Source organism: Ixodes scapularis, unplaced genomic scaffold (assembly GCF_016920785.2).
Source record: "Ixodes scapularis isolate PalLabHiFi unplaced genomic scaffold, ASM1692078v2 PGA_scaffold11__112_contigs__length_91849675, whole genome shotgun sequence".
NCBI classification, from domain to species: domain Eukaryota; kingdom Metazoa; phylum Arthropoda; class Arachnida; order Ixodida; family Ixodidae; genus Ixodes; species Ixodes scapularis.
Window position 1 is genome coordinate 13,233,702 of NW_024609837.1, and position 16,582 is coordinate 13,250,283.

A 16,582-nucleotide genomic window follows, 5' to 3' on the forward strand; every position below is an offset into this window, starting at 1 on the left:
CAATGTTTTCGCCCATACTGGAAGTGACGTCAATTCAAGATGGCGGCGCACTTGCAGAAAAGGTCTATAGGGAACTCCAGGGGGTACTCTGGGGCACCCCCTGAGTGAACTCTGGGAAGCCTCTGAGGGTACCCTGGGAAGCCCCTGAGGGCATTCTGGGGTACCCCAGCGGGTACTATAAGGAGACACCAATAGTACTCTGGGGAACCCTTGAAGGTACTCTGGGGAGCCCCTGAGGGTACTCTAGGAAACTCCTGAGGGTACTTGGGGCACCCATGAGTATACTCTTGGGAACCCCTGAGGGTACTCTTTGGGAATTCCTGAGGGTGCTCTGGGAAGACTCCTAAGCGTACTCTGGGACACCTTTGAGCGTACTCTGGGGAGCCCCTGAGGGTACTCTGGCAGAGCCATATATTGAGAGTTTGATCAATAAAAGCAGCTGGCGGGAGCAGTCAAAGTGGCATATCGCCACCGCCAGCGCCACATATCCTCCACGATAATCCTGCGAAGTGAAATAAAGCCGAAATGACCTTGAAAGAGCCGTACACTTCGGCGCAGGTATTTTTTGTTTCTAGATGAGGCTGAAAGTACATGAATGAATAATAGTAAGAGATTGGTGGAAATAGGGATCATCAAGGTGCTGAGTGTGCTTACTCAGCCACAAAAGATGACATTGACAAGAAAAGCTTTCTGAAACATGAGACAAAACTGCAAACATGGGGTGCATGTTCTGGGTTAGGGTCAAAATCCCCACGAAGTCGTGACCACAGTTTTAAACGTCCACTCGGTCGTTGCCGTGGCTGCGACTGCCATCAAAAGGGAGATAAGTGCATTCTGCATGTCACCCTGATGTCAACGTTGTGTGCGTTGCCCTTTCAGTTACAATGATTAAAAATCTTCAACCCTAGTGTGCTGAAATGAAATACTTGAATACATCCTTACCTAGATATCGTGATTGGAGTGTATATGTTTAGGGAAATATTTGTGGCTAGTGGCTGGTCACAAGAGCTGCAATCATCGCGCTTAAGGTCATTGAAACAATTTCGGCTAATGACATGCCCTTATTTTTGCCCTATTCGTGCCAACTATTGAACAAACTCCCTACATATACGGCTCTGCTCTGGGGAGTCCCTGAAGGTACTCTGGGGAACCCTTGAGAGTACTATGGGAGTCCCCTGAGGGTATTCTAGGGAACTCCTGAAGGAACACTGGGGCTCCCGAGTGTACTCTGGAAAGCTCTGAGAGTATGCTGAGGGTACTCTGGGGAACCCCTGAGGGTATTCTGGAGAGCCCCTGAGTGTACTGTAGGGAGACCCCGAGGATACTCTGGGGAGCGTTGAGGGGGATCTAAGGAACTCCTGAGGGTACTCTGGGGCACCCCTGGGTGTACTTTGGGGAGCCCCTGAGGATACTTTGGGGAACCCTTGAGGGTACTCTAGGGAACTCCTGAAGGTACTCTGGGGAACTCCTGAGGGTACTCTGGGGAGCCTCTGAAGGCACTTTGGGGAACCCAGGAGGATACTCTGGAGAGCCAGCCCCTGAGGGTACAGTGGGAAAGCCCCGGAATTCCTTGGAACCCAGTCTGAGAACCCATGACGAAGCAAGCCCAGGACTATGAACCAGTGGCGTAGCCAGGGGGGGGGTGTTCCATTATCTCCTGCCCTAGCTCTTCACCTTGTTTGGTTTGGCTGGTGACAAAAGTCTTGATGAGAGTGTCCGTGGTCTGTGTGTAAAGGGACAGAGCATAGCGCAGGCTCTGCAGTTCAGGGCTCTTATCCAAGAAGGTCTTCTTGAGGCCGTTGCCACCCGCGTGGAAGTACTGCTTGATCGTGTCCAGGGCTACGTCCAACACAGCACATTGCTTTGGCGTCAGGTTCTTCTCCACCTCCTGCAAGGGTAAGCCCACTGTGACCACAGTTGCAGAGCCACACGACCAACATCTCTTGCCAAGGACGCTCATCTGACAAACTGCAAAATTTCGATGGTCGCCGATTTGCCTCACAATTTGGTTAACACATAGGTAGACACAGGTGAAACGGTGACCCAAATTATAGGCCGAACTAATTTTTTTGACAAGTTACTGAATTTTAAGTTTTGGTATTCACTCCCTTTTTTTCAAGCTGAAAGGCTCTACTGGCAACAGTAAAAATGTGACAACAGCAGCTGTAATTTGGGTAGCACAGCTTGTCGAGAAAGACCCACCTCGTAGATAAAAAGGCAATAATGTTTTACATCATTTCGTTACCTTCCGGAAGCCAGCACGGAGCAGAGATTGGACATGGGTTCTGCATTAGCATTGGCTAAGACTCATGTTCAATCAGTGGGAACACAAGTCCCAGCACAATGTTGATGCAGCCCTCATGTTCAATCTGTGCTTCTTACTGATCTCCAGTAAGTGACTCAGAAATTCAAGCACTACAGATTTATTTTCTAGGAGGTGTTTCAGAAAGTGGGTCAGAAAGAGAGGGGAAAAAAAAGGGGGGGAGAAGGGTCCAGATTCACCCCTCACCATAACGCCAAGCGTAGGCAGCTTGTTGGCAGCCACATGATTTCGGAAGAGCCGTGACACGTCTTCGATTTTGGCATTGGGCAAGTTAGGGAGGATCATCTGTGGCATAGAGAGAGGGAGAGAGATAGGAAGAAAGAGAGAAGATGGAGTAAGACTCAGAGGATGGAGAGGTGGTGAAGCATTGAGGTGAGACCAGTGAGAACCAAAGGGCAGTTCTAGGAGGCACTGCAGATCAGCGGAACAAGGAGATGCTATCTAAGGGTGGTATGAAAAGAATGCCAGCGAATTTTGTTTCTCACGAAGTGCAGCATATTTCCTCATCAGATTAACATAAATTATTGCTGTGTTCTTCAGAAAATATTATTTATTTATCAATAGAGCCTTTAATATTTGTTGTTTCTTTGCCATTTTAATCCATTTATTTATTTATCCTCCTCATTGGAGGGTTTTTGTAGGGTGGTACAAAACACAGGTGCCTAACCATAATACATAGTTAAACAGAGGGTAACAATAAGTATGAAACATAAAGAGAGTGAAAGAGAATGCTATTTTCACATCAATAGCACTTCAACATTATTCATGAACTGTGTTAGCGAGCTGGCGTGGACAACGTGTTTGGGCAAGCTGTTCCATCCCTCAGGGGTGGAAGCAAGCTTCAGCCTTTTGGAGCAGGTCTGGGAGCAGCAAAGATGCCCCTTTGAAGCAGCTTTGGAGCAGTAAAAGTTCAGCTTTGGAGCAGTAAAAGTTCAGCTTTGGAGCTGCTCAGAAGCAACAAAAATCGAGTTTCGTAGCAGTATAAGCATATCTTGGAGCTGGTAACCCGATTCAAACTCGGTGCTATAAGCACAGATGTGTTTTTCGAAATACAAAAATAAATATAAATAGAAAAGCATCGCCATGTGACGTTCCAGAACTATTTCCAAACATGACCTTTCCTTAAATATATTCCAGCCCATGGCATAAAAAGTATTTGAATGGCTGCCATTGAGAACTGTCCTGGTGGTAACGGGTTGGTTTCTCTGATGGATTTACAATAGTAGGCATATGCAACTAAAGAAAAACAACTTAAGCCTTATGAAGACAAAACATTTTCACAATTTAACAACCTAAATCGCACGTTTCATAAGTTAAAAACAAAACCCTTTCAAGCTGCAATAGTATGGTATGGAATAAAGTCCAATACTGACTACAGTTCATTATAAAGAAATACAAATCTCTGAAGTCCCTGTTTAGCAACCAAAGTATTCCAATACTCAACAGAATACAAATCAAAAGTATTCCAATGCTCAATAGAGTACAAATTTACTCTATCTGATAAAAGTACAAATGCAAAATATTGAAAACTTCATGATACTACCTATATCATTCCTGCTCATACATACACACTTAATTAACCCTTACTAAAACAGGTATCACTGACTAAAAAGAAACAAGAAAGCTTGTCTAGGAGTTTAAAAAAAAATTGACTTACAAAACTAGCAAGTAAGACCATAAAATGGAAGGTTTTCCTTAAGTCAATGCGGAGCGCAAGTTTGCCTGCATCTTGCACAGGGGTTGCGTGACGTCAAAACGGCGAACTCTTATTGGCCGATTAAAAAAATAAGTGGGTATACCTCAAGGCATTTAGCATTGAGGTCTACTCACTACCCTTTCAATCAAAACCAATCACAGCTCGGCGTCGTTCTGAAGTCACCGCATCTCCTGTGCAAGAGGCAGACGACTTGCCCACTGCATTGCTTGGATGTGTTCTAGCACAACGGTTCAGAATTTGCTTCGCTCAGCAGGTCCATTCCCACTCTTCTCCATGTCCTCCCGCCGGCTTGCTGTTTGGGTGCCAGCAGGTGCATTCGCCACGTACACGAAACTCTACAGATGATTGAGGCAACCAAGTATCGCTTTTATATCTTACGTTTACGACACGAATGAGGAACGCGGAAGCAGCCTCAGCAAAAGCAATCGCCCAAAACACGCATAAATAAATATATATTATACCCAATGTTTAATTTTGTAGAGTAGTTATTTCTTTCCCCAGAAATTAGATGATAGGTGAACAAAAGCCAGCAAGATCTTATGTACATTTATATACAATGAGGTCCTGAAAGAATGCCCACCCAAAATTAAAAGTGAAATGGTGTGTGTGTCTATGTGTGTGTGTGCGTGTGTGTGTGTCGGGGGGGGGGCACTACAAGCTACGTGAAACGGGAACTCTTCAACTTCAAAGTTTCCTAACTTTTTCCTCACCACAACCTTGGGTTTTTAACACCACGATTAATTATAGCCAGCTCGCCTACGCACTTACTGTCTTTTCGTTACTGATACATATTGCAGACACGGCGAACTCGCGTCTGCAATAAATATGTGGGAATTTGCTATGAACTCCCCAGTCAACGGGTACGGCAGCAGAATGCGGACGCAGCGCATTCGCGCTTCACACTGCAATATAGACGCGAGAACCCGGCCCCCTCAAACAAACTCGGGTGTCACAAAAACCAATATTGCGTGCAAAAAAAAAAATGGCAACGAATTTTGAATTTGCGTGTCATGTCACCCCGCATTGTACGGATGCTGCAGATTCGCGTGTCACCGTGCGATAAGCACGAGAAAGCCCGCCGCGAGCGCGCTTGTCGCGTACCGATACCGCAAATAACGCAATGAATGCAAAAAAACAAAAAACAAACGAGATGTGTGATTATTTGAGGGTGGGCGTCTGTACGAGACGTTACGGCGATTTAATGCGCGTGTGTGGTATTTCGAATACACTCAATCATGCTCAGTGCCACTGCGCAAAAAAAAAAAAAAAAAGAAGATGAACATGATGAGAAACAGTTTCAGAAAAACAGGGACGACGAACGGGTAAACAATACGACAGGACAACGGCTGACTCGCAACTGAAGTCAATGACGAAACGATGCATCGAAGCATCGTTTTGCCGTTTGTCAGAGTTCTAATGAGTACTCTGACAAAGCAACTTGCGCTTGTGCCATTTTCGGAGATCAGACTCCCACGCAATTGACACGACCACATCGGTATGATGGTTTCTTATCAATACGGCCAATTAACAAACCATTACCGCGTACCGCGCAGTACCGGAGCCTTTGAAAGCATGCTTTTAAGCACGCGCCCCGCGGTCACGGCATCACTCCGGCGCACGGTTAGAAGCGTGCTTCAAAGGCTCCGGCAGTGCGCGGTACGCGGTAACGGTTTGCTAAAAGGCTTTGTCGGTTCAGAATTACCTAAACGAACACAACATGGTAAACCACTGTGGCGAATAAAGAATACTCCAATAAATATAGCCTTAAAAAAAAACAAAAAAAACATGTTTGGATAGTTTTAGCGCAACATGTGCGCTTGGGAGCAGGATGGCGCAGCGAAAGTGGATTGGAGCACAATGGCGCAATTGGCGCAGCGCTTCCACCCCTGATCCCTGAATGGCTAGAGGAAAAAAATGAAAACTTGATGCCGTTATTTGTAGGCTGGAGCTCTGAATAATTTCCCACGGTATGAATGGGTTGCTCTTCCATCATGGGAAAAAAGGTAGTTGACTTGCCTACTTTTGTCATATTATTGGCTATTTGGTAAATTAGTATTAGTCTTATGAGCTCAGTTCTTTTTTCTAGTGGCCGCATACCAAGCCTTCAACCGAGTTCAACAGGCGAATCACGCATGCCAAACTTATTGGTAATGAATCTTACAGTGAGTCTCTGTACTTTGTACAATTTCTGAATGTTAGTTTTTGTGAAAGGATACTAAACAGGACTAGCACATTCAAGCATAGCCCAAATCAGTGTCGTGCAAGCCAAAAGTTCAGTACCCCCGATGCACACTTTAGTCGTCCTAGGCACCCCAGCTTCGTTAATGCTTTTTTAGTCACTGCATCTATGTGCATGCCCCAGTCAAGATCGCTTGTGAACAAAACACCCAAGTAGTATTCGTGCACATTTTATATAATGTTTCCCTTGATATCGTAGAGTGATTTATTTTATTTTTCTTTCTACTTGACATGACTACTGTCTTGTTTGTGTTGATAAGCATCTGCCATTCTTTACACCAGTATGAGATCTCGTTTATAGCACACTGAAATTTTAAGTGGTCCCAAAGATTTATTGTTTCAGAGTGTATTATACAATTTTCAGCAAAGAGTCTAATGTTTATGTCGAGGCTTTCTCTTATACTGTTTATATAGAGCAGGAAAAGAAGCAGGAAAGAATACTGAGCCCTGAGGTGCTCTGGAACACACAAGCTTATTTACTGAACTATTTCCGCTAATTTCTTCGAACTGAGATTAACCAGAGGTGTAGTCCCTAATCCAATTTACTACTTGAGTGTCGTCTCAGATTTTTGTTAATTTTTAAAAAATAGTTTATTGCGAGAGACCCTGTCAAAAGCCTTTGACAGATCTAAAAAGATGAGATCCACCTGACTTCTGCGATTTATGACAGAGGAGAAACCGTGCAAGCTTTCAATTAACTGGGCAACGGTTGACAAGCCGGATCGGAAGCCGTGCTGGCAGGCATTTAAGCGGTGGCAAGCATTTAAGGCGTCATTTTCTTCGACGAAAGCAGTTATGTGCTTTAGGATTATATGTTCCAGTAATTTGCAACATGTCAATGTGGGATCAGTCCATAGTTTGAAACGCATTCTCTGTTGCCCAATCTATGAACTGGAATTACTTTAGCTTGCTTTCAGTTGGATGGAATTTTTTTATTTTTGCAGCAATTTTTTAAATATTTATTGATGAATGATGAAAAATATGATCCATTACTGTCACATTACAATGTTGGCTTCAACCTTTTAGATTTTGACATAAAGTAGACTCTCATTAATGGAAACTCCAAGAAGCCACAAATTTTGTTTGAATTATTGGAAGTTTGATAAATCAGGAATTCATCTATATATGATGCAAGATAAAATTATGATTTGCCATATGAATGGCTACACATACAAAGCAGATATTTGATGATTTCCTCTACATAGGCCTACCGATCATAAGCAGGTATGCCACGCATGAAACATTTGTGAAATGTATTTCATAAGTTTGTTTACTTCTCAAAGATGTTGTTTATTGTGGACTGCTTAGACAGAACCTGACAACCCAAAACAAAATCAAGTTTGTTCATCAGGCCAAGAAGTTGTCTGATGTCAACTATAAGGCAGGTGACACATGGGTCAGGACAACGAGCACAGCGCGGCAGTTTCCATAGCAACTTCATAGCACCGTGCGGCAGTTTTCATAACAACGGACGCTGTGACATGAACCTATACCATGCCGCTGCCACGTCACACCGTCTGCGCAAGTTGCTGTGAAAATATCCGCGTGGTGCCCGTTTTCATGGCTCATGGTGGGCAGCTTGAGCCTTGTTGAGAGCGCTTCCCACCGAGCACCGGTGCACTGTGGAGAAGCAACATGCACGGGTCTTGCCCCTCTGCAGTGCAATGGCGCTCGGAAAGAAGTGCACTCAACGGGGCCGCGAGAACAAAAAATATGAATTGCACGAAAACTCTACTCGAATTAAGCGGCTTATGAATACATTAAAAACATTGTGGGACGACCAAAATTTTTAAACTTGTTTTCGAATTAACCAGAAGTATGAAATATCTGAGTTAAAATTACCGCGAGTCTACTGTACGCACAGAAACCAGTGTTTCACTCACATTCTTCTCTCCCATTGGTGGAAGCACGACCGTCTTCTCCATCGTGTGCATCACAATCTTCCAGAGTTCCTGCAACGGTTGACCAACAAGGGTTAGCTCGGAGCAGACTATGAAACCATTCAGCTATGGCAAAGCCACATTTGCTCAAGAGCTTGCAGCAGCGCCTCAAGACCTTGGAAAGGCCAAAATTCCGTCATTTATCGGAATGACACTGGAAAACAGTGATAAGCGGGACACCGACAAAAATGGCTACTTTCATCATTGCAACTTGTTATAGTATGGCCTATCTATAACCAACTCCTCAAACAGAGAATAAAAGACCATAAACTTGTAGTTGGGCCAACTATGTGTAGTCTCTTGCCAGAGAAGAGGGTTTTGTTAAAAATGTATCTTAGTCACCTCTCACAACTAAACATGCAAGAACTTTTAGTCATGAGTCAATGGTTCATGCTCAATGCCTCATGGGTCAACGAAGGCCCCACAGAATTTCCTAATGCTTCCCCAACATCTCCAACAAGGCATAGATACCCTGAGTGGTTATTTCCTGATTCTTGGAAGTCGCTACTGAAAACAGCACGTTCCTTTTATTATCATCATTATTATTTATAGACACACACTCGGCAAAGAAGAGGCAGGACAGACTTGCCTTGAGCAAACGCTTGAGCACGGTGCGCTCGCAGACCTGTGCAAACATGGTGAGCTTCCCGTCTAGGATGTCCATGAGCGGGTGTAGCACGTGGTCTGCCTCGGCCGTCACCTCGTTGCGCTGCGACGTTTGGTTCATGGAAACCTGGCCGCTGCCCTTCACGCCCATGAGCAGGGCACTCAGCTCTCCCATGCTCTGCTTGATGGTCGGCTCCAGGCTGAAAGGAGACCGCAGGAACCGTTGGGACTTGCGTGACACATGCACGAGACGCTGCACGCGTCGCAAGGAGGTGCCGCACGCATCGCGTCGCAAGTCGCACGGTATTGTGCATCACGTGTGGTGTCATGTGTCCCACATAGCATGAAATTTCCAGGGACGTGCAATGTTACGTGTGTGACATATTGTGCAATGTGACACATAACAGTATAAGATACCATATGGAAGGTACCATTGAATCATCTGAAAGGCAATGCCCAAAAGGTGCAGTTGCTCAAGATCAAAGTTTGACTATGCCACATGGAACATACGAGACCATGATGCAACACTACTTTCGGTTCGGAAATCTCGCCGGAACCTGCCGGAATTCATGTTGGAGGCATTCGTCGCTATGTTTTGTGGTACCATGAATAGCTCCAACGAATACGCCGGCACAGTCTTGACAGAAAACCTTTCTACCAACTAAGGCTTTGTGGACTGCACTTCAAGTCAGGTGAGGAAGCCCCTTGCAATTGACTAGGACAAGTAGAGCAAACCAAATTACTTGTGCAGCAGCTCCAGTCTTTATCAGTGCTGCCAGCCAAAAAGTTGCAGGACTGGCTACACTGCTGACAAATTATGCACAATATCCCCCAATAATTTCACGTATACGTAGCGGCACTAATTTTCTTGTCAGTCACTGCAAATGATTAGCAAACAACACATTTTTTGCCATCCGACGGCACTCTTGCAAGGTGCTGCCATCTGAGGATGTCAGACACAAGTCACACTTATTCTGACCTGTGTTCCATCGGCTGTTCGCCACCAATTTGTTTTATCGTCAAATGCGAGCGAGGCAAATGCCAGGGTTCTACAGCACTACTGCTGCCGCAATAAGATGCCAAATGCCTCCAACATGGTGCCAAGGCACTGACGGCAGATGACAATGATGGTTTTGCTTTCGAGACAAACCGGAAGTTACGTCAGGTGCAAGAAGCCTGTACCCTGTGTCACAAGTGTTGTCATGTGTCCCATATAACAGCAGCGTGACATTAATGAAACACATATCACCGCACTTGGGTGACATACGATGCTTTGCGTCAAATATTATATAATGCATGACACCAGATGGGACATACGATTCAGCAATCCGAAAGGACGAAGCCCAAAAATGTGATTCCTATGGACTACGGACCAAGTGTAGTCTCGTCAATGCTACATGCATTGACAAAACAAGTCCAAACAGCCATTCAAAGAATTCCGAGGGTTTCAACAGATACAAAATATCGTAGAGCCTCTGGTTGATGAAAAGAAGCAACACATGACTCACCTTTTTGCGAACACTATGCTAAGGTCATCTAGGACGCAATTGAGTGACTGTTGAAGCTCTTTCAATATGTTCCCTGCATCAGACTCCAGCTGAAAAGTGCAAAGAATACTTTATATTTATTTCCCATTTTCCTTCGTCCCATATATAAAAGTTTGCATATGAGAACGGAAAAGAAGTAACATTATTGGGAAAGGTATTGCGGCTCCAGAGTACATGGAACGAAAAATAGATTGTCAACAAACTCAGCCCACAAACCCTTCAATGCTCCACTGTGATTACTAAAGCAGGGGTCAAAACCAAAGTACCATAACTTGTGCAGTCACATCCCGGGTGAAAATAAAAAGAACTGTTTGGCAAATATTTCTAGACTCCTGGTTGATGAGACTTATTCTTGTCTTGAACAACCCAGTGAGTGTGATGGCACCATGGCCATTAAATATAAATAAAAGCTCAAAATTTACAATTCACCAGCTTGCCTGCATCTTCTTTGTTGTTTCTCTCATTTTACGTATTCACCATTTTTTGGAGAAGTTTAGAAGTACCTATACAACCTCCTAACATGCAATGCCTTTTAAACAAAATATATCCAAGTTGCACACTGCAAGGACACAAAATAGAGAGCCTTATTGAACAATTTAGATCTAATGTTATTTTTCTCTTGATAAAAAAAATGAAAGCCGTTTACAACTCCCTGTAACGCCGGATCAGAGCGCAGCTCTTGAGGAGGAGGGAAGGGTACGGAGAAATAGGTGACTCCCTGAGGTCACGCGATCTCAGAGGGGTCACATGACCTCAGGGGTGTCACATGACCTCAGGGGGGGGGGGGGGTCACGTGACCTCTGGGGGTAACCCTTATGACAATTGTGAGGGTGACCATCGTGACCCTCATGAGGGTAACCCTCGTGAGGGCAACCCTAGTAACCCTTGTGAAGGTAACTCTCGTGACCTTCGTGAGGGTAACTCTCATAATCCTCGTGAGGGTAACTCTCATAACCCTCGTGAGAGTAACCCTTTTGAGGGTAACTAACTCTCGCAACCCTCGTGAGAGTTATGAGGGACACCAGGGTTACTCTCACAAAGGTTACGAGAGTAGCCCTCGTGAGGGTAACCCTCGTGAGAGTAACCCTCATAACCATCATGAGGGTTGTGAGGGTTACGCGCAGTTACGCCGACGCCGCTCAAGCCGGAAATGGGCGCCTAAAAGCTGCGTTCTAAAAATCAAACATAAATTTAATACATTATTGTAGCAAACAATGAAGTTATAACAACACAAAATCTATAACATGATAGATGAAACTAGATGATACTAGTTCTACAAATTCTCACTTGGAAAAATCTAAGACTTGGACAATGAGCTGGCACGCTGGAAAGTTCCGATATCTAAAAACTTTCACAAACTGCTCAGTTCATTTACCTTAAATATATATACTGCACAAACAAAGAACTAATAATCACAAACCAAGTAATATCCTAAATTAAAAAAAGAAGGATGGCAGATTCACTCACCTTTTCACCTCCCATAGACTCGAAAAGTTTCTCAAGTTGCACCCTTAGTTGCTGAATGTTGTTCATTAAAATGCATGCCTAAAAGACAAGAGTTGCACACAATTGGAACGTTCTCAAGCTTTTTGCACTTTTGAAATTCGCCAATAATACGAGTCAAGCTGGACCAGCAAAGAAGATTATAGAATTAATAAAAGGAAATCGTGTTTTTCTGCAACTTTTGTTTGGTTACAATTTGACAAAAAAAGGAAAAAATAATGTAGCATCAACATGACATATGAGACTTTTTTTATTATGTCAAAAGACAACAGCTTACAAAAATAGATGTGCACTGAATTGCTTTCCATAGCTTCTTGTTTTTTGGCAACAAAATCTTGTAAGAACAGCTTCGTGCAGCATATAAACTTTGTGCAAAGCTTGTTTTTTTTTTCATTTTTTTTTTTTTCTTTTAAGGAGCAAGTAAATACAGGCAAAATTAAAGTCATCCGGGTTTTAGCCGTTACTTCCGTGAAATGTTAGGCGTGCAACGCCACAATACGTAAACGGACTCACCGTCTTTTCCTGCAAGACGTAATTTGGAAATTCCTTCTTTACAATGTCTGCATAAGCAGTGAGTACTTTCACAATTGTCTGGAACAAAAAGCAACATTGGGTGAGCCAATGTATGCATGGCTGCCAAACTCCATGAAACAAAAAACCATTCCCGATTTTTTATTCCTTCTTGTTCTTTTCCATTTTCGTAGCCCATATCAATGCCCTCGTACGCAAGGCAATGAAAATCAAATACCCGGCGAGACTACAGTCAATTGACATCAATATTATGCAGACAGCACAGGAAATGTGATAAGACGACATACTTTCGTATAAATGAAAAAATGTTTGGCTCGTCACCAGCCCCTTATGGCTTTTCCTGAATGCTAATATATTTATTTCACACGGTTCGTGTTACTGTCACTGGGAACCAAAATATCAGTTGAATTTCGAAGTCGTCTCCCCATCTACCATAATTTCTGGACTATGGTCCGCAGACTGTACATACTTAAAAGTTTAAATTTTATGCTGTTCACACTATACAATGATTCACTGCTACAAGATCATTCCTTATGAGAGATGTGACAGATGTTGTGAGTGACAGGTTATGCCAATAACGAGTTCTGGAAATACAGGCTTCTTTGTGTGCCAACGGTGCAGGCACTTTCCAAGGTGTGCTCTGTATGAAAATATTTTACATGCGGATGATGCACCAGCTGTAGGCTAAGCACCGGGTGTGGACTATGCACAAAAACATACAGTCATCCCGCTTTTTTTTAATGATTGCTTTTATTACACGGTCCCGACCAAAATGCACGCATCTCCGGAATATTCGAAGTGTATCGGCAGCCAACCACGCTTCTTACAAAGGCTGCGGTACCAAAAGCACGCAAGCCTACACGGAGGCACACAAGAGACCCTCGCGTTCCCTCTCCCTTCTCCGTCAAGGCAAACGGCAAATTGGGAAAACGGAGCAAATGGGTGACGGAGGCCAGAGCGCACAGAGCTGGCAGAGCGCTGCTTTCAGTGCCGATGCATCGACGCGGGTACACGGGCAGGGAGCAGCGTCTACGTTCCAACGCTACTTCCAGCGCCAGCAGCAGACGCTGCTCGACTCCTGTCAGAATCGGGCCAAGAGAGCGATGGAGCCCGGAAGAGATCATCCCTTCGGAAGTCCCCGACGCGCGCGCCTGCGGCGCACTACACACTCGTGCGTCGTACGGGAGTTTGGGAGTGTTTACTGAAAGTCACTTGAGATTGAGAAAATAGGCCAACTTAAAGTCCGAAATCGCCAAAAAATTTGACATTCCGGCATCGGCTGTTCAACACTGTCCACCATTTTGCAGAACAAGCAAGGCACACTGGACGGGTTCGAGAAGTTTCTTATGCAGAAGAAAGCGCACCCATGACCCGGAGATGAAAGATCACCAACTGCATGTCGGATTTTTTTCTCGTGGGCATGCTTGCCGAGTCGGTGCACGATTTCCATACCTGCAACGATTTCTGCAGGAGTGTGTGAAAACATGTTGGCAAAGCCACCGAAGATAACTTTGATTTGTTTGCGCTTGTCGATGCGGACGCTCCCTTTGTTGCTCCCGTCACGGATGCTGCGATCGTAGACCTTGCGTGCGGCCAGGGTAAACGCGAAGCGACGTGGGAGAGGCACCTCGGGAAACGTCGACGACTGAGGAGACGCGAAACGTCCTACGGCTGTTTCGATACAAAGCAGAATGCAGCGGCGGTCACAGTGTTCTTGCGATGCCTGGAGCAGTTCGAGGAGAACTGATGCTCAAATAAAATTATTGGCAAACTCCACTTAATTATTTTTTTATTCGGTAAAGCTGCCACAGGATGTTCATAACCAGGGTTTGTTTGATTCAATATAGGGTCAGAGTGTTCCACAGTTTTCCCGTCCACCTTCAAGGTTGCTGGCACTGTTTTTTCCTGCTCTATCGCTTTTATCGAATTACCACTTATATAAAAGGTTTTTGCCATCCCGATGACTTTGTTATGACAATAAAATTACTGTTTCTAAAGAAAAGAAAGTTTTCAGCCGAAATTTGGTTTGGGGAGTGCACACCAAGCGCGGACTAGAGTCCAGAAAATATGGTACCACCGACTCGAAGTGTACCAAATGAAACTGCAACAAAGCAACACTCACCTTAGCAAAGCGCTTCATGTAGCGCTTCACAATCTCAGGGTCTGGGCACTCTAGCTTGCTAATGACGTCAAAGCACTGCGTGAGTTGTGTAAAAACGTCCACCACGGAATTGGAAAACAGGGCGTGCTCCGAGCTCTGAATGAACTGCAATGGAAAACATTGAGACGTTAGAATCTTGCTCCATGTCAAAATCCACATAGAGCAGAACCTTTCCAACAGTAAGGCCGGCTTTTCAGGGAAAATGTTTTCAAAATATTGGTATTCTTTCTTCTTTGCACCGAGACATACAAAAGACCGTCTCCCAGCTCGAGCTCTTACTTTTTATCTGTTCTACGATAGCATTTTGTTTCCTGCTACTCTTTTGTCTTTTCCCAGCGCGAGCGCGTACTATTGGTATCAAGTACTAGAAGAAGTGCTGCACCTCTAAAAAAAATGGGTGAGGCATCCTAGAGCAGTGTCGCCACTATGGGAGCACCTGAAATGCCTGGAACAGTAATGGCAGCATACTTCAACTATGCTCCACTATATTCGTATCTTCGCTATTGCAGTTTATAAACTTGAGTTAATTGATGTTTTCTTTTGACACTATTGTCTTGAAAGACCTCAACGAGTGCTCACATATTTATGATAAAAGAAATTAAAAAACTTTCAGCCTTTCCACTCTGGTGAGGAAGGAAGACCAGCGGAGCTGTACAATGGAAAGTAATGGCCAACCGCAAGTCGGCAAGCCAGAGTGGGAAGGCTGCCGCCATCTATGAGCGACGGCAGCAACCAGATACGTGGCTTGTCGCCGTCGCTCATAGATGGCACTAGGTGTCCAGAGTTTGGTGTCTTCATTTTTTTGCGGGGGTCACGATCCTGGGGAAACTAGCCCTTAACAGCTCCGCTGTAAAAAGCTGAACGCAGAGGGAGGAAATAGGCATAAGATGACGTAAGCAGCCATCAGGTGGCCACAGGAACATTTGCAAGTCCACTACTCACAGTGTCTTTTTTGTCACGGAGGAAGGCACTCTTGAGGTAATCTAGAGAAACATCGTCATTCTCATTGAGCCATTGCATCACAAAAGGTTCAAACCACCTGTAAAGAAAAGAAAGAGAGGAAGAAACCAGTGTTGCCAAGCAGCCCAAAGCAAACTAAAAATTGCCTGCTCTGACCCACATGGGGTCACATCTCGCAGGCTACTTGTGGTCTTTATCATGAACCTATGCCGACTCGCCTACATTACCGCTTTAGCCTGAATATGGGAATTCACAGCAGTTGGAAAATTGATTCACATACTCCTTTCCACATACTGGGCATTCATAAGAACAAAGAACCATGTTTTTTGGCCAACATAAACAAACTACGCATTGTATATATAGCTCAAACTTCGTAAGAATGTGACGCTACCATTTGGGACAGGATACAAAAGTTTGAGAACATGACATTACCTGGATCAGAAGATAAAAAGGAAAGACAAAATTCATCTATGCGCCGATGGCCAGTTAAACCTAATATCGTCAAAACAATAATTATCACATTGTAGGTGCCTGTAGCATCTATTCCAGTGAAAAGAACAGTCAGCAAGAAAGAAAACAAAAACGAAAATGAGAGGAGCTATCAAGCGGCTCCGGTGCAGCGTCAGACTTGGCTACTGCGCAATAGAGGCGCACAGCTGGCCACGCGGCGGCACCAGTGCGTCAGCCGCGGCTATGACGTCACTCCTCTGAAATGCGCAGACCGGCGCAGCGCAGCGCAGCGCGGCGGCGGCTCCGGCGCGCCAGTTGTGCACCATGCGACGTCACTGCTCCTCGCGCATGCGCAGCACGGCTCTCCAGAAGCCACACGAAACTGCTCAACCTTGGCCAGTGTAGCTCACGCTACAATATTCTCTTTCTAGCTGACAGGTGTTTTTCACTGGTGTAAATGCCACACGTGTCCACAATCCCAGTTCTTGTTTTAGCAATATTAGACTCAAAAGGATGCTCAGTGCATAAAAAAAATATAGTCTTTCACAATTATCTTTGGATCCAGTAATACCATGCTCTCAAACTTTCACGTTCTATCCCAAACGC

The 16,582-nt window shown here is 44.7% G+C and overlaps 1 protein-coding gene across 1 annotated transcript in view; it reads right to left on the reverse strand.

The window, feature by feature from the left end:
- Positions 1–16,582, reverse strand: part of LOC8036004 (protein unc-13 homolog B) — a 281,470-nt gene that overhangs the window by 14,899 nt on the left and 249,989 nt on the right. Inside the window, exons 29-37 of the mRNA XM_042288825.1 lie at positions 15,509–15,605; positions 14,528–14,671; positions 12,388–12,465; positions 11,839–11,916; positions 10,333–10,421; positions 8,808–9,024; positions 8,162–8,230; positions 2,510–2,608; positions 1,675–1,888 (exon numbers count right to left, since the gene is read on the reverse strand). Coding sequence (XP_042144759.1) covers positions 1,675–1,888; positions 2,510–2,608; positions 8,162–8,230; positions 8,808–9,024; positions 10,333–10,421; positions 11,839–11,916; positions 12,388–12,465; positions 14,528–14,671; positions 15,509–15,605 — 1,085 coding nt within the window. The remainder of the gene's footprint in view (positions 1–1,674; positions 1,889–2,509; positions 2,609–8,161; positions 8,231–8,807; positions 9,025–10,332; positions 10,422–11,838; positions 11,917–12,387; positions 12,466–14,527; positions 14,672–15,508; positions 15,606–16,582) is intronic.